We start from the raw sequence: 18,536 nt of genomic DNA, 5'->3' as shown, positions 1-18,536 counted from the left end.
CACTCTAATAATACAAGATTTTTAGCTACTAGGCTGCTATTCCACAGGGACCCTGCATTAACTGAACGTCTTGAACACTTGAATTCACTCCTCTCTGTGGAACATACCATAATAATGCCGTTATCCTCACCTATAATATAAATCCTCTCCATCTTTCAAGGCTCCACTCGTGTAATTTTTCAGATCACTTCAGCAAAAGAAAGCATTCCCTTTATTGTATCTACTGTTCAAAAGGCACTATCATTTACTATTTTCTTTAGTAATTATTTGTTTCCTGTTTTATTCCCCCGTAAGACTAGATTAAACACCTGATGGACAAAGTGTTATAAGTCTTCTAATCTTCAAAATGCTTACCATGATGTATTCCACACAATTAAGCATGTAATAATGATTTAATGTACAAATACAATATATAAAAAGTAAAAACAGAAAATTCAAATTCAAATACACAAGTAAATACATTCAGCACTACAAAATATCTTTGGAGTCCCAGAAAGATAAAATTAACTTAAAAAAACAACTAAAACTTGAATAAAATTTTGATGCTGTTGTTACATTATTAGTTGAACAAAGTTTATAAGAAAAGTATATACTCACCCAAATTTTAAGTGCTCAAATTTATTAATTTTTTTGCTCTTAAGAATTAATCAAGCCCTAGCTGGTATGGCTCTGTGGATAGAGCGTCAGCCCATGGACTGAAGAGTCCCAGGTTCAATTCCAGTCCAGGGCACATACTTCAGTTGCAGGCTCAATCCCTGGCCCTGGTCAGGGTGCATGTGGAAGGCAACCAATCCATGTGTCTCTCTTACATCAATGTTTTTCTCCCTCTATCTCTCCTCCTCCCTTCCACTCTCTCTCTGAAAATCAATGAAAAAATATCCACAGGTATAAATTAAAAAATAATTTAAAAATATTAGGGGAAAGTTAATTATTCAGCCCTCCCCTTTCGCATTTTCGTCTTTCCCCACCACTATCCTCACCCCAATATACATATACATACACACACATGCACACACACACTGTAGGTTGTTGTCTATGTAGTATAGCCTGGAAAACACATTAGTTCTCTCTTTCAGATATGATCTATACATGGAAAAAGAACACACTATTAAAATATGAATGAATATTGTAGAGATTGCTACAATATTTTGAGAAAAATCACATGTAATAAGATGTTGCACAATTGTTATGATTGAGCATTGTTAAAACAAAACATAACTATAGACGTCATTTTCTGGGTGAATCTCTTGAGGAACGTTTGGAATTGCTGGTGTCTCTGGTTCTTGTGCTTTGGGTTTTTCTTTCATTTCTGTAAAATCAAATAAAATATAAAAATAGGTTCAATAAATGGTATTAGGACAATTGACTATCCATTTGAAGAAAAACAAAACTCTACCTCAGACTTTGCACAAAAGCAAATTACAGATGAATTAAAGATTTAAATATTAAAATACCATAAATGTTGTAGAAACAATAGAATGTTCCTATAATCTTCGGATTATAAAGGCCTTTCTAAGCAGAACACAGACCAGAAACCATAAAGGAAAAGATTGATACATTTGAACAACTAAAAATTAAAATTTAAATGTTGTCATATACAAGACAAAAAGCACTATAAACAAAGTTAAACCACAAACAACAACTGGAAAAATAAGTACAACTTATATGTAGGCAAAGGTTTAATAACTATTATTTAAAGAGTTTTTAATCAGCCAAAAAAAGATAGATATCCCAAACTTAAAATAGAACAAGGATTCAAACAGGCAATTCTCAAAAGAAAAAATTCAAATTCATAATAATCATGAAAAGATGTCGAGTAGCATTAGTCATAAAAAAGGTGGAAATTAAAACAATTAGTGGTGTTTTTTTTAACCTAGCAGGTAGGCAAAGATTTTTAAAACATTACTTGGAACCCTACTAACCCCATGGTTCTGTTGCACTCTTCTTTAAGGAGAAAAAGTAAATAAAATCAAAAGGATTTCTTTAGAAAACAATTCCCTGGAGAAAACTATGGTCTGACAGTCTCAGCTCAATTTCTTTTTTTTTTTTCTTTCTTTTTTTTGTTACTCCTCACCCAAGGATATTTTTCCATTGATTTTTAGAGAGAGTGGAAAGGAGGGGGAGAGACAGAGAGAAAGAGCACATCAATTGGTTGCCTCCCGCATATTCCCTGACCAGGGCCGGGGATTAAGATGCAACCAGTATGTGCCCTTGACTGGAATCGGACCCTGGACTCTTTAGTCCACAGGCTGATGCTCTATCCACTGAGCCAAACCAGCTAGGGAAGCCCATTTTCTTATAGTACAATCTACAGCACTGTACAAAGAGAACAGAGATTCTCAGTAATGTCCCTGAGGCAAGTTACATTGAAGAAAGGTTACATTCTCTTCAAAATTCTATACTTAGGAGAAAGCTTTTCAGACAAATAATAGAAAGGATTTTTGATAAACACGATAAATCCTGGTTAACAGGAATCACATTTTATACCTTTGTATCTTCTTCAGTACTGTACACCATGTATTTACTTGCCTTTTGCTTGCCAGGAAATTTTAATTTTCAAGAAAAACTCTATTCAAGTTTTCTTGTAAATCTAAACTTAATTATCCCTAAAATATTTTGCACACACATTATCCTATATTTGGTTCATTTCTTTTCACTGGCTAAAGCTTCTCAAAGTGGATAGCATGTACAAGTAACTACTATACACACTTATATTTTCAATTATTTTCTTTTAATTCTTTGAAAATGTGCCAAACAGACATTGGTTAAATGAAAAACTAGCCAATGACATTAATGATACCCCTTGAGATGATGGGATAATCAAAGATTGTTGAAGGCTATAAATCACCACTCTGAGGGAGATATAACTATTTAATGCTCTCATTATAAATGGAAACAGGTCGTTGACTTGTCCCCTATAAACCACCCCTACCTTGAGAAGAAGTATGAACAGCCTTAGCATCTTCCTGGTGTGCTTTAGGATCCTGGCCTTGGGGCCCATCTGCTTCTTGGTTTGGTTCAGGAAAGCATTCTGTAGGCACATTCTTATTTTCGTATGGCTTAGTAGAGAGGTCTTCAGGCCCTTGTTTTTCTTGGTATATTTCAGGTGCACAATCTTCAGGCTCAGGTGTTTTTTGGTAAATGTGTATTTCAGATGGACATTCCTCATGAGCAGGTGTTTCTTGGGTTGTCTTATAAGAGAGGGCTTTGGGCACAGAATTTTCTTCATATGCTTTATGAGAAATGTGTTCAGGTTCAACTGTTTCTTGGTATGCTTTTGTAGAAAGGTCTTTAGGCACAGCTATTTCTTGTTGTATTTTAGGAGGAAAGTTTTCAGTCCCAGCTATTCCTTGACCTGGTTCAGTACTGTCTTCCTTGGGTTCAGCTCTTTTTTGGTATGTTTCAAGAGTGTAGCCTTTAGGCACATCTGGTTTGGGGTATGCTTCAAGAGCGCATCCTTCCATGCCAGCTATGTCTTCATGGGTTTTAGAAGGAAGGGCTTTGACTACAGATGTTTCTTGGCACATTTTAGGAGAGAGGTCTTCAGGTTCAGCCATATCATGGCACATTCTGGAAGAAGGGCCTTGAATTACAGCTATTTCTTGGCACATGTTAGGAGAGAGGTCTTCAGGTTCAGCCATATCATGGCACATTCTGGAAGAATGGCCTTGAATTACAGCTATTTCTTGGCACATTTTAGGAGAGAGGTCTTCAGGTTCAGCTATATCTTGGCCTATTTCAGAAGGGTGGTTTTGAACTGCTGTTTCTTGGTACTGAGAAGAATTTTCCTGACATATAATGCTTTCTTGATCTATTGCAGAAAATGTTTTCTCAGGTTCAATTCTCTGTGGGGAGGCTACTGAAGGGAGAGCTTCAGTTACACTCCTAGGTGATTCGTTTTCTTTCTCTGTAGGTGTCAGTGCATTCTCCATTGTTTCCTTTTCTAATTGTGACTGAGGCTCCACCTTCAGTTCTGTATTTTGTTTGTTCTTTCTGCCCCTTTGGTTTCCTTTTCCTGTTCTCTGCCGCTTGTATTTTTTCTCTCTGTGGAGGGATCAGAATTAGTGTCAGCAACAGGGCTACAGAATTCAGATAAGTGCTTGGTAATAACAGTCCAGGTATCCCACTGCCTTGTTTCACAGCCTTTGAACAAGTCACTTAATCTCTCTGGGCCTCAACCTCCTTGTCTGCCAAACGAAGGAGCAGGGCTAGATGTACTCAATTATCAGGAGAGGACTGTCGTATCTCTGATGCCTTGCTCACCAGGAAGTGTAGTGTGTGTTTGAGAGCATATACTTAATTGGTTATGAAAATGTATAATTATGCTATAAATGAATAGACTGGCATTCTGGTTTATACACTAGTCTCTTTGGATTTAGTTTGTTTGAGTTAGGCCCACTGTGTCCTGGGTAAACTCATACATTTGCGTTTCTACCCCCTCAGTCCAGGCACTGCTCCTTGTCTCTGTAATCTGCAGGTGGATGATGTATATGGCTTGCTTATCTAATACAGTGTCTTCAGCGCTCGCTTTGGCAGCACATATACTAAAATTGGAATGATACATAGAAGATAAGAAAAAAAAGTCACATGAGATATATTGTAAGCTGGATCACAAGCTGCAAAAAACATTTCTTGAGGTTAACAAGCCTGGTGGAAAGGCATGAGTGGCCATGTCATGCTTACTCTGAAGTAATAGCTGGATTAAAGATCTAAAGATCAAAGGATGTATATGGAAATTGCAGCCAATGACAAATGGTTGGGTACTGCAAATATAACCAAATTCAGATGGCTAATACAGATGGGCTCAGGGGGGAGGAAAAGGTTATAAATAAACACTTCATCATTTTTCTAAACCTATTGAAATTCTGCCCCATGCTACCTGTTCCAGAGAGCCTTCTCTTACAGACCAGAGGGCTGAAATGCTCTCCCTGCTTAACACTCCTTTGTGATTTATTAGGAGGATCACGCTTAAGGCCAGGAGCAGAGGCTGCCTCAATCCGTAGTTATTTCTGGAGAAACCTTTAAAAAAAATAAACTAGATGTTCTTTAGTGATTAAACCAGTGTCTTTTATATCTTTGTAATGCTCATAGTTCCTTGTACACCTTAAAAATGTACATATACTCTATTTTGTGTGTTTGAAAATTTTCATAAGCAAAAAAATTTAAGGATTGCCTCACCAAAACCAGTTTAAAGTCAATATTAAAAAGGTATATATGCAATAGGATAGTCAAAATATTAAAAATAAATTAGAAGAAAAGGGAATCTAAAAATGGTGGTATGGAACCTCAACATTTTAAAATATAACTCCAAGTAACCAAGGTAACAAGGTAAATTATAAAATCCTTATTGTCAAATTATCTGAATTCTTCAGGAAACACTTTTTCCCAGATATTAAGTCCTAAATAATTTGTTATATAGATCTCTAAATGAGGAAATCTGAGTAATGTACATGTCCCATATTCTTCCTGGTAGTTTTTCAAAAGATTCTGTCATTTATCAACTATGTGATTATGGGTAAGTCACTTAACCTCTCTATGCCTTGGTTTCTTCATAGGTTAAATGGAATATATAGTATCTCCCCAACCTCATGTGGTTGTTATAAGAATTGAATGTAATAACTTACATGAATGAATTATCCAAATATAAAGTAGCACTCTTGTATTCCTATAGGAAACTTATAGTGCTTCCTACTTGCCAGGCACTGTTTTAAGTAATTTCCTTATCTATATATATAAAAGGCTGATATGCACAGTGTCCCCACGGGAGTTTGACTGGGAGACCTGATGTTCTATCGCTTACTGTGATGTGTGACCACGAGGGGGCAGCATGGAACAAAGGAAGGCCCCAGCTGGCAGTTGGCAGCTGGAGAAGGGAGGCCTTGGTTGGCAGCCGGAAGGCCCCAATCGGTCCTGATCACCGGCCAGGCCTAGGGACCCTACCCATGCACGAATTTTGTGCACCAAACTTCTAGTTCTCATATAAGGAATAATGATTTCACATCAACTTTAGAGGTGGATACTATTATCTCCATTTTGCAGATGACAAAACTGAGGCCCAGAAAGAGGGAGTAATAATCCAAGATCAAATGCCTAGAAAGTAGGGGAGCCAGGCTTCTAATCTAATCATCATGGCTTTAATAGCCAGGCTCTTAGTCATTATACCTGCTGCTTCTCTCTGAAACTACTAAGGTTTCACTGTGTGGTATGCTGTAGTGGGAACAGTACTCAGTACAGAAATGTGTCACCAGAGCAAGCACAGCCAGCTGCTAAGAGGTTTACCAAGGTGTCATGTACTTCAGTGACTTCCTCAGCCTTGGCTCCCCAGTCCAGCAAGCATAGAAACCCAATTCTACCAGCACACTAACACTAGCTCCATTTATCAGGGGCAGAGCTCATCAACCAGCTTAAATAGACTGATATGTAAACCCAAAGGCTCATTTTTAAATGAACAGTGAGAAGTGCAAAGTCACACAGCAAAGAGTATTTGGGCTGATAAATGAATGCACTCTTTCTCTGTAGCAAGTACTTGGGAAGCCAATTAATGATCAGAAGGTTGCTGGGCAAACATAGAATTCAGAGGGCTAATTGGATACTCTTCAACAGAGTCACCTGCCACAGGACCCAAGTATAGATGTTTCTGCTAAAAAAATAATAAACACATTCCTGGAAAATCTCACTTTCTGAAAAATCATGCACTAAAAGTAACAGTGGTTATGGGGGAAAATGAGCTGGGGCAAATGACTCAAAACCTATGCAACTTTTTCAACACTAGCAGAAACAATAATTGGTACTTGAGATAACTTGGATAGTCCAGACAGGTAGGTAATCATGACTGGAGGCTGCCTCAGGGGATAATAAAAATGCCCAAAAGCAACCGTGTAAATGCAGGTTTGCAGGTGCCGAGATTATGCAAATAAGGGCGGCACTCTGAGCCAGGGAAGTTGTCATTAGGTTGAGCACAGGCGGAAGTGCAACCTGCTACTCTTCTCTTAGGGAACAGCCCTGGATGCAGTCTGAAAAGGATCCTGCCTAAACAGCAGCCACGATAAAGCCTTTTCCCTTTCCTTCTATTCCCAATATTCTAGCTCCTTTGACTAGGAAAAATCATGAATCAACACAACTTCCACATTATACTGACAACATTCTCCTATTTACCAATCATATGTGCGGTATTGCAGCAGAAAAGACAAATGCCCTTTTTTAAGAAGAGTGCTTAGATCAGTGGTTCTCAACTGGGGGCCATTTTGCTCCCTCTCTACCTGCCCCAGGAGACATTTGACAATGTTGACATTTTTGGTTGTCCTAACTGGGGAGAAAAGAGGATTGCTATTGGCCAGAGGATGCTGCTAAACATCCTCAATGCACAGGACAGCTTCTCACACTAAAGAAGTATCCTGCCCCCAGTGTCAATAGTGCCAAGGGACAAAAATCCTGGCTTCGATAGATGCTGTGCTCCTTGGCTCCTTGCTCTCCCCTTTTCCATCTCCAAGCAAGAAATGTCCCTATTTTCAATCATATTCTAAATGGCTGCAGTTTGATGCTGCCTAATTTATAATCATGTTCTTGTACTCCCTCCCTGAGATGACAGGTGACTTAGATGGGAGATTAAGAACTCCCAAACTATCTTGTCACATCACTCATTTACAGTGTTGGTTTCCTTCCTAGAGAGTTAATCACACTCATTTGATAAGGATTACTAAGGAAGCTTGGAGAACAAGCTCAGAGATTTCCTAACGGTATCTCTTGCTCCCAACAACAAGATTCTTCTGTGTTTAAATTACCAGAGTGGTTGGATACCAGGCCTCTCAACAGCATAATTCGATTGTCTGGTGTTTTAATTTAAAGAGATGGGAGATAAAATTCTGTTCTCACCACTTTACCAGCTGTGTGACTTCAGACAAGAGATTTAACCCATTGGACACTTGGTTTCTTTTCTTTCTTTCTTTCTTTTTTTTTTTTGTAAATAGGGATAACAGTTCCTGATTTACAGGATAGTTGGAATGATAAAATATAGTGTGTGAAAGTGCTCTTGGCACATAGCATTTGCTGGATAAATATCAGCTCCTTGCCCGGTTGGTGGATTGAGCATCATCCCATGCTCCAAGAGGTCACTGGTTTGATTCCCAGTCAGGGCACATGCCCGGGTTGGGAGCTCAATCCCCAATAGGGGACATGCAGGAGGCAGCTGATTGATGTTTCTCTCTCATTGGTGTTTCTACCTCCCTCTTCCTTTCCCTCTCTATCTAAAAATCAATAAAAACGTATTTTAAAAAAACATATCAGCTCCTTTTTCCCTTGTAAGGATACCATACCCAAATTGCCATTGTGAAGTTTGCTTTTCTTGTGCTTCAGCTTTTCTTTTCCTGAGCTGCTCTCTGTTTCGCAAACTCCAAGTTCCAATCACTTCTGTAAGATCAAAATGAAAGTTATAGGAGATAGCAACAAATTCTGACATTTATCAGCAAGAGTCCTATAGCAAAGGACTCTATGCTGGGTGTCTACCTTCTCTCCTAGCTTTTTGAGGACAAGGACTCTACCTTATTTACCCTTGTACTTCCAAAGAATGTCTAGGAGCAAGCAGTAAACCTTTTAAAATGAAAAGGTCAGTTTTTGTATGTAACTGTGCTACCAACCTATTAATTTCTTCAAAATAATTTTCACATATTGTATACACATAAAAGAAAAGAAAAATCAGCCATGTTCTTCCATCTTTAACATTATAACCTGTTTTCATTTTATTCCTCATACCATCTAGCTCCTATGTTACACAAAATTGTAATGAGAATATACCACAATTTTATCATTTATTAACCAAACATTATATCAGATCATTTTCCATGATCTGGTCTTCATAATTATAACTTTAATGACTGCATGATACTTAATCAGATTGATGTGTTCTCATTTACCCAGTCATTCTACTTGTGTTGAACATTTAGGTTGTTGCCAGTTATTTTTTTGCCATTGTAAATCAAACTATAATAAGTACACTCATGCATATACTCTCTTTTTCCCTTTGGATTTTTTCCATAGGATGGTGTTTCTCCAAGTTCTTTGGAATATTAAAGTTATCATCAAAAAAAGGTTCTGTTGCTGTCCAAGTTTGAGAAACATTAATGGGTCTTTGATGTAGGCTTTCTTAGAACCTGTGGAGTGACAGCAAATTTGCACTGGGAACCCCAAAAGATAGAGCGTAGGAATCTAGGAGTTCATCAAAATGTCAAAGGGGCCCAAGGCACGAAAATGTTTAAAAACACGGTCTCAAGGCCTAAATTCTGCAAAACATTTTGAGAAATGCTGCTTTAGGATAGACCCAATGAGTAAAATTAGTGAACCAAAAGAATAAGCACTACAGTTCCTGCTACCTATTGCTATAACCTTCCCAAAAGTTATACCAAATTTACATACCATAGATATATATGGGTGTGTACTTGTTTAACCACAACCATCCAATATTGGGTATTTTCACTATCTTTCATTTAAATGTATTTCTTATTAATAATTTACTTATTATTTCCTTGTTTCTCTAGCTTATTAGAATCCTAGCACTAGAAGGCACTTCATGAAGATATACAACCCTTCTTCCCACCTATGGTTATATGAATGTACTCAATCATGCCCCTTTTTTGCCAGATCCATAAAAAAGAGGAAAATAATCATAGCCCCAATTCTTCCCAACAGCTACAACCTCTTTCATTACCTGGAACGTAGTTTTCTTGGTGAGAATCAGGTGTCTGATGCAGTGTCAAACGAGATTGGTTCTTTCCCAAATCCATCTTGCTGCAATACCTTCCTGCTATGTGGTCCGACTTCCTCAAGCTGCCTTTTTAAAAATTTCAAAAGCAATTAACAGCTAACCCACACACACACACAAACTCACTTTTCACTTGACTTCCCGCCTAAAAGTTTTATCTGGTTGGACCACAGCTGCTGGCTACTTCTACTTTCTTTATCACAGTGCACAGGTGTGAGTAGGGGTCATGGCTGCTGCTCTGTCCCCACCCTCTAGCACAGCTGCTAGTTATACAGGAGCCCACGGCCCCAGCCTGGAGTGGCACAGCCTCTGGTACAGCAGCCACTTGGTTCTGTATGCCAACAAGAACTTGAGTCTGACGTTCTGTTTTACAGAGGGGGTGGCACAGGTAGAAAGAACACTAGTCTAGGATCTAGCCGGATCCATGTCCTAGAACAAGTCATTCACCCCTTTCTGTGGCTCTCTTTCCTTATTTGCAAAGTGGGTAAAAATAATTCCTGACTTGTGCACCTCACACAGTTTTTGTGAAAGTGAAAATAATAAATGTGAAAATTATGAAGAGTGCCATATGCTTGTGAAATTAATCTTATGTTGTTTTTCCCATGTGGCATTTTTTACCTTAATCTGTTGCAAATTAATGTAAAGTCTTGCTGTATGTGCTGTAATAGACTTAGATAATAGGCGTAAAGACCTAAAATAGGATAAACAATTCAATCAAAAAATGGGCAAAGGACCTAAATACTAGTAGACACTTTTCGAAAGAGTACATACAAAAGGCCAAGAGACATATGAAAACATGCTCAAAGTCACTAATCATCTGAGAGATGCAAATCAAAACGACAATGAGGTACCATCTCACACCTGTCAGAATGGCTATCATCAACAAATCAACAAACGACAAGTGCTGGCAAGAATGTGGAGAAAAAGGAACCCTCCTGCACTGCTGGTGGGAATAAAGACTGGTGCAGCCACTGTGGAGAACAGTACTAGTAAAGAGTTTCCTCAAAAAATTAAAAATGGAACTCCCATTTGACCCAGTAATCCCATAAATATAGGACTTCCCGCCTAAAAGTTTTAGGAATCTAGCATAAGAAGATAGCCCATCTTATAATCAGTAAGAGGTGCTGTCAGCAATAAGTGAGAAAATTTAAAACTTTTAGGCGGGAATATAGCCTAAAAAATCAGAAACACCAATCAGAAAGGATATATGCACCCCTATGTTCATAGCAGCACAATTTACAATAGCTAAGATTTGGAAACAGCCTAAGTGCCCATCAGCAGATGAATGGATTAAAAACCAGTGGTACATCTACACAATGGAATACTATGCTGCTGTAAAAAAGAAGGAACTCTTACCATTTGCAACAGCATGGATGGACCTGGAGAGCATTATGCTAAGCAAAATAAGCCAGTTGGAGAAAGATAAATATCACATGGTCTCACTCATTTGTGGAATATAATGGACAACACAAACTGATAAACAAAAATAGATCCAGAGAAGCATCAAAAGACTGTCAAACCTCAGAGGAAAGGCAGGGGAGGGGTGGGTAAGAGATCAACCAAAGGACTTGCATGCATGCATATAAGCATAACCCCCTAGGGGGGGTGAGGGCATGTACTGGGGGGCTGGAAGCGGGCTGGAAGAGGTCAATGGGTGAAAAAGGAGGCATATGTAATACTTTAAACAATAAAGAATTTAAATTTTAAAAAAGACCTAAAATAGGAATTCAAAGCAAATTTGAACCCTTTTCTGCTAACCCGATCATTCACAAGTGACTCAAGCTAACTAGTGAAACCCACTGGTACTCATCCAGAAAAGTAAAAAAGCATTTCCTAATGAAAACATCACCATGGTAAGTCACAGAAATAAAGCTGAAGTGGAAGGAATCACCCCATCTCCAATTGGTCACCCCATTTGTGGAGGCAAAAGGCACAGAGAACCACAGCTGTTCATCTAGGAGGGAACACTGAACACCTGATACCTGCAGCCAGTCTGGGGACTTGGGTTAACATTGTGTCCTGGAGTCATAGATTAAATTGATGAGAGTTTAAATTCCAGTGTTGCCACATCCCCTAATTCAGTGACCTTAGTCATGGAGCCACTTTACCTCTCACATGGGAACAATTCATCATCTACCTCATGAGGTTATTGTGATCACTGAATCAAATAATCAATATAAGGCATTTTATGTGCCTGACATGTTGAATGTGCTTAATCGTTGGCTGCTTTTATCTATATATACAAAAGCCAAGCGACCAGATGACCAGAACAACTGGAACGACCTGAATGACCAGTTGCTATGACGCACACTGTGGTTGGCCAACCTCCTGCGGCCCCTCCCCCCAGCCAGCTGGCCCCCTCCCATGCACAAATTTGTGCACCGGGTCTCTACTTAATAATAAAAATACAGTAACCAGATTTTGGGAAATCAAGTCATAGTTTAAAGGCATTTCAGAAACAGAAAATTTGAAAGGGATCCTCTATAATGTGAATAGGTGCCCCTACTTCCATAGACTCTTAACGCATTAGAACTGGAAGGGCCCCTGTAACCATCTAGTTCCTCCTCCTACTTTATATACAAAGAAACAAGAACTAAGGAAGGATTTACCTGTCCCAAATTTTCTCACTTATTGCTGACAGCACCTCTTACTGATTATAAGATGGGCTATCTTCTTATGCTTGATCTTGCCTGGGTATGAAAATGTATGTGTGATGTGAATATACACACTGAAAAGCATTGAAAATTATATCTCACACACACACACACACACACACACACACACACGTAATCACTGCCAAAACTTAACATGGTTTTTAATTAGCAGATCCTAATGCTTTAGCTTTAAGTTTCTCAGTTCCTCATTCTTTCTCACAAGTCTCTATCTAAAAATTCAGATAAGTTCAGGGAGTCCCTATTCAGAGGAATCCTGTAGGGAATGGAAGGCATGCTTTGTAATCTATCTCTTGATTATTTTTGGATTTTCAGATAAAGGACTTAAATCAAATGCACATTAAAAGAAATTTTGAAGATTATAAAATGTCACTTTATATTTAAACTTGCATTTTAAATATTGTTTATTTTTTGAGATGTTTTAATTCTTACTGGTTGTTTCTTATGATAGCCCAATAAAATAACCTTATAGAATACCTCTGGGGCACCTTACAGAAGATGAGGAAGTACTTCTTAAACAGGATTGTCTTGACTTGGAGCTTATAACACCCATGTCAACGATCCAGCAAACATAACTGAATGCCCACTCTGTACCACATACTGGGCAAGGCTGTCAAGCCACAAAGATGAACAGATGTAGTCTCTGAGTTCTGTGTACTGCAGGCTCAGAGAGGGATATAATCATCTTCATTGTAAGGACGTACTTAGATTCTTTATTCTCTATTGCAATCCTCCAAAGTTGATCCCACCCCTGCCTCTTGTTCCCAGTATCTAGGAGCAGAATGTGGAGGGACTATAAGTGGAAGGGGTTTCCAGTTAACAGTTAATTAGGGGACAGTATTGGGTGGAGGGGGCTAGTGGAGGAGGGACTTTGTAGCAAACTAGATTGGAAGTCAGGCAAGGTGTCTCTGGTGTGATAAGGAGGCCAGAGTAGAAACTTGTCTGGGACAGAAATAGCCACACAGTAAGTTTACAAGCCATAGTTCATTGTCCCTTCTCTCTGTAGAAAACTCCAGCGTCACCGGCTGAATGTGAGATGTTAGGCATTAAAGGCATATTTTTAACAAATGCTGCCTTGTTCTAGAGTTATTTGCATAAATTTATGAAACCTCCCTCTAGGCCACAAACTCTTAGACTTGCCTTTCTATCTCCACAGTTGAGTCTGGTGGGGAGGCTTGGCTCACAGTAGTCCCCATAAATGCCTCATTGCTGTATGCAGGACCAGCTTCCTGGGCATGCAGCTTGTGAAAGTACCTTATACACTCAGAGGGGCTGATGCAACTGTAACCTAATGATAGTAATAACATCATCTATTCCAGAACTTTCTACCATCATTCACTGGCACTATCCTATGTGCTGGTTATATAGCAGTTAAGAGACAAAGTCCTGTCCATACAGAGCCTAGTCTAATGGGAAGAGATAAACAATATGCAAATAAAGAAAATACGATACATATCAGATGGTGGTGAATGCTTTGGAGAAAAGTGAGCAGGGAAGGACTGGATGAGGAATGAGGGGGAAGGTTGATGGTGGTTGCAAATCAGGTAATCAGGGAAGGATTGACTGATGGGGGACAGTTGAGTAGAACTGAAGGAGATGAGGGGCCATCCATACTGATATCTGGGAAGGCATTCTAGGCAGAGGGGTACCCACCAATGGCCCGAGGTGAGGGAGTGGTAGGAGGTGGGTTCACAGAGGTGGCTCGGCTCCTACCTCCTGTGGGGATTTCTCCTCTGAGTGAGATGCATAGTGATGGGATGGCTTTTAACAGAGGAGTGATGAGACTTGGCTTATATTTTAAAAAGATTATTCTGGCAACTGTGTGGAAAACAGACCACTGGGCACAGGAGAGGAGGTGGAAGCAGGGAGGTGAGGTAGGCTTTGCAGTAATCCAGAGTTGGGCTGTGATGATGGTGGTGAAGCGATCAGTTCTAGAGCAGCTTACAAATTGGGCATGGAGTGAGAGATGCAGTAAAAAACTATGACAAGGGTTTTTGTCTGAGCAACTGGAAGGATGGAGTTACCATGAAAAGATGAGAAAGACTAGGGGGAGCATGTTTGCAAGAGATGATCAAGAGTTTCTCTGGACGTGCTAATGGATTAGGGAGAAAATAGCAAAGGAGCAGCCAGTGAGGCAGAGGAAAACCAGAGAAGTGCAGTGCCCTGGAAGCCAAGTGGGAAAATGCTTCAAGAAAGAGGGAGTGATCAACTGTGTCAAATTTTGCTAAAAGGTAGAGGAAGGATTGATAATTGTCCTAACAATTTAATTCGATTCATTATAGTCTGTAGAGCTCCGAGAGGTTTTAAATTATTTGGTCAAGGGCATACATAGATAGGACCAGCTACAGGGGCCAGCACAAAATGAAAATGCAGAGCTCCTCCTTCAAAAATTAAGAATTTCAAGACAGCTACAGAAGAAAATTAAGCCCAGCACAGGGACCCACTTTCTAAGTGCTTTACTGGATCCTTGCAGTAGACTTAGGAAATAGCTATTATCATTTTTCAGCTCAAGCCTGGTGCTCGGGCTGTTTTGTCTGTGGAGTAGCCCATTCCTTGTCTCACTGCTTCACTAATAAACTCACTTTCACCCTAAACTGTACTTATTTATTTATTTCAGTTCACCTTAAACTCTTAAAAAAGAAAAAAGACACTGGTGCTCAGAGTATAGAGTGATTTGACTAAGGTCACAGAGCTAGACTGGTAGTCTGAGCCTGGAACCTGAACCACCAACCTCCAAGTCTGGCCTTCTTCCTACTGGCCCAAACCAGATATTGAGGGAGATTGCTTTCCTGCCTCCTGACCCATCTGGAGAGAGTTTAAGTATTGAGGCCTTGCTCATACATCTCAGAGGCCTGGTTGAACTGGAGGAAAGATGTGGGAGGGGAGGAAGCACATTGCTAAGTACTTCTGTCCTAGGACTCTTTACAATGGGGACTCTTTCAAAAGGGAGCACTGGGTACTACTATTTAAGTCACACACATGACCTGATAAAAGTGCCCCAGACCTAATGTAGTTTTCGGCTATACTGATAAAATTATAGCGTCCCCAAAACAGGGAGATCAAAGTCCTGCTACACTTTGGATGTCATCCCTAGAGTGTTACACTGTGAAGATCAGGTGAATGGTATTTGAAAACGTACTAAAAAGAGCCAGGGGGTCTGTGTAAGTTGGGGAAAATTGCTCAGTTCTTTCGGATCCTGTCTCTTCCCTTGTAAAAAATAATACCTCACAGGGATTCTGTGAAAATAAAAAAGATCATGAGATTTTTTTTATAAAATAAAAGCACTGTGCAGATAGTAGAAGTGCCATAAACTTGGATGGTGTTAATAGTATTATTAGCACGTTCTAATGATGCACCTGGGCATTTTTCTTGAGTGCATCTGGTGGAAAAGACAAGAAGAGGAAGAAATTGTACACTTCTTTTTCTTAGTATTCCTTCCTTGCTAAAATAGTTTTTCAAAATGTTTGAATTCTTGTTTGGATCTATCTCTGTTTTTCCTAAGTGGGGAAGAGGGGTTTCTTGTTTCCCTCTCTCTGTCTGTGGATGCATGATAAATGAGGCTGTCTCTGCCAAAACAGATGCTGCTGTGCACATACAGATAACATGTTCTCCAACTTCAGAATGGCTGTAACTTGACTTCCAATCTAGTTGGTTCCAAAGTCCTTCCTCTGGCCTCCTCCACTAAAGCTATTTTCTATTTCTTAATGTGTAGACAAATTTGCTTCTCTAGATAAACATTAGTGAGTGGTCATTTTCTGGGGAAGAACAATCGGCTCTCATCTTGAGCCTCCATCACATCTTTATCCTTTCATTCCTGAACTTCCTGAACTGACAATGTACTCTCAGTCTACCTCTTTTTTTCCACACACCACTTTTTTTTTTTAAATCCTCACCCAAGGATATGTTTATTGATTTTAGAGAGAGAGGGAGAGAGAGAGAGAGAGAGAGAGAAATGCCTCCCATACGTACCCCGACTGGGGATCAAACCTGCAACCTTTTTGGTGTACAGGATGACACTCCAACCAACTAAGCCACCTGGCCAGGGCTTTCCACACCTCCTTCATTCCTTCATATCTGTACTCTAGTTTCTTTCTTCCATATACTGTTCTCTCATGAGTCATCAATGGTTTTCTAAATGCCAAGTCCAGTGGTGTCTCCTCAGTTCTCTCTCATGACTCCTCTGACCACGGCTACCCTCCTTGAAACCTTCCGGCTGTCAGCTTCTATGGTAGTGTATTCTTTATCTCTCTCCCCCTTCCCCATGCCTATTCACAGGCTTCTTTCTCATTCCTCTAGATGTGGGAGGTATTTCCCAAGGAGGATGACCTGATGCTTTTCTTCTTATACTCTCACCCTCCTTAGACATCGATCCAACTGTGGCACGCCTCTAGCTATCACCTCTATGCAGATATATTCTAAATAAATAACTGAGTTCTAACATCACAATCTAAATGGACTCTGGTTATCATTCATCATCTGAATATCCCACTGCACCTCGAAATTAGTACAGCAAAAAGCAAATATCTCTTCCTCTAAAGCCAGTCTCCTCTGTGCTTTATTTGTGCTAGAGTAGGTGGGCCATGCTCCCAGTCACCTAGTTCCAAGCCTTCAGAACTGTCTTTGACTCTGCCTCCTCACATCCAGTTGGATACAGTTCTTTGATTTCATTCTTCCCAGGGTCCTGCATGCTCATCCCTCTTTCTTGTCCCATACCGTCATTCGAGAGGGGACCTCAATTTCTTATTGGAAATATTGGAAAAGCTTCCTAAGTGGTGTGCCTGCTTTCATCTCCCTTCACCTCCATAGGCCATCATGTACAAACAACCAGAACATTCCCACCATAGCTAGCTCTGAACTGGTCACTACCCTATTTAGAATCCTGTAAAGCAGGGGTCCTCAAACTACGGCCCGTGGGCCACATGCAAATACAAATATTGTATTTGTTCCCGTTTTGTTTTTTTACTTCAAAATAAGGTATGTGGAGTGTGCATAGGAATTTGTTTATAGTTTTTTTTAAACTATAGTCTGGCCCTCCAACGGTCTGAGGGATAGTGAACTGGCCCCCTGTTTAAAAAGTTTGAGGACCCCTGCTGTAAAGTCTCAGTGTAACTGTCAGAATAAAGACTAAATTTCTCACCTGGCTGGTGTGCTCAGTGGTTGAATGTCGACCTATGAACCAGGAGATCACAGTTCTATTCCCGGTTAGGGCACATGCCTGGGTTTGGGCTCGATCCCAAGTGTGGGGCATGGAGGAAGCAGCCGACCAATTATTCTCTCTCATCATTGATGTCTCTATCTCTACCTTTCTCTCCCTCTCGTTTCCTCTCTGAAATCAATAAAAATATATAGTTCTTAAAAAGACTAAATTTCTCAGACTGGCATTTAAAGCCAACTTCCCACTATTCTCTAACATTACTTTTCTGAAAATAGCCAATATTCCAACTCAATGGTGCTGCTTCCCACCCTACTTGGCCTGGACTTTTTCTAACACCCCAGTACCTTTATTCACACCTCCTGGCTGTTTGGTGCTCTTCCCTGGTGTGTCTGCCCATCCAGAGAGTGAGTGCCTCCATCACAAAGCCTTTGATGATGATAACGATGATGCTAATGATATGTCAGCCACTCTACAAACACATAATGGGTACCTGACATTTTACACGCATCATCTCATTTAGTTCTTCCAACTGATATTATCTCCATTTTACTGATAAGGAAATTATTGCTTAAAGAAGTTAGATTACATCCCAAAGTCACATGGGCTCATAAGTACCAGAGTTAGGGCTCAAAACCAAGGCTGTCTGATTTTAAAGTTCATAGATTTAACTATCTGTTCTACTACCTTTTCCTACCTTATAGTTTTCTAAGCATTCTTGATCTAAGCTTCTTGTATGGCAAATATTACTTCATTTTAAAATTTTATTGTTCACGTGTACACATCTTTTCTACAATATTTATTCAGCAAACTTTTATAGAACATTTATTTCTTGCCATACCCTTTGCTAAGAATTGGAGACATAGAGGAGAATTAAACAGAAGTCCTTCCTTCAAGGAACTCAGTCTAATTGAGGATGATAGACAACAAGTAAATGTGAATTTAGAATACAATACGG

General features: G+C 39.7%; 1 protein-coding gene across 1 annotated transcript in view; it reads right to left on the bottom strand.

Annotated features, from left to right (window-relative positions):
- Positions 1-373: 373 nt before the first annotated feature.
- HEMGN (hemogen) overlaps positions 374-18,536 on the bottom strand; it is a 44,878-nt gene continuing 26,715 nt past the window's right edge. The window contains exons 2-5 of the mRNA XM_070431106.1: positions 9,701-9,823; positions 8,313-8,406; positions 2,933-4,044; positions 374-1,309 (exon numbers count right to left, since the gene is read on the bottom strand). Coding sequence (XP_070287207.1) covers positions 1,203-1,309; positions 2,933-4,044; positions 8,313-8,406; positions 9,701-9,776 — 1,389 coding nt within the window. The 5' untranslated portion in view covers positions 9,777-9,823 and the 3' untranslated portion in view covers positions 374-1,202. The remainder of the gene's footprint in view (positions 1,310-2,932; positions 4,045-8,312; positions 8,407-9,700; positions 9,824-18,536) is intronic.

Source organism: Myotis yumanensis, unplaced genomic scaffold (genome assembly GCF_028538775.1).
Source record: "Myotis yumanensis isolate MYYU_CA2020_CCGP unplaced genomic scaffold, mMyoYum1.0.hap1 SCAF_12, whole genome shotgun sequence".
Lineage (NCBI taxonomy): Eukaryota > Metazoa > Chordata > Mammalia > Chiroptera > Vespertilionidae > Myotis > Myotis yumanensis.
This window is presented reverse-complemented; position numbering and strand designations above follow the sequence as displayed.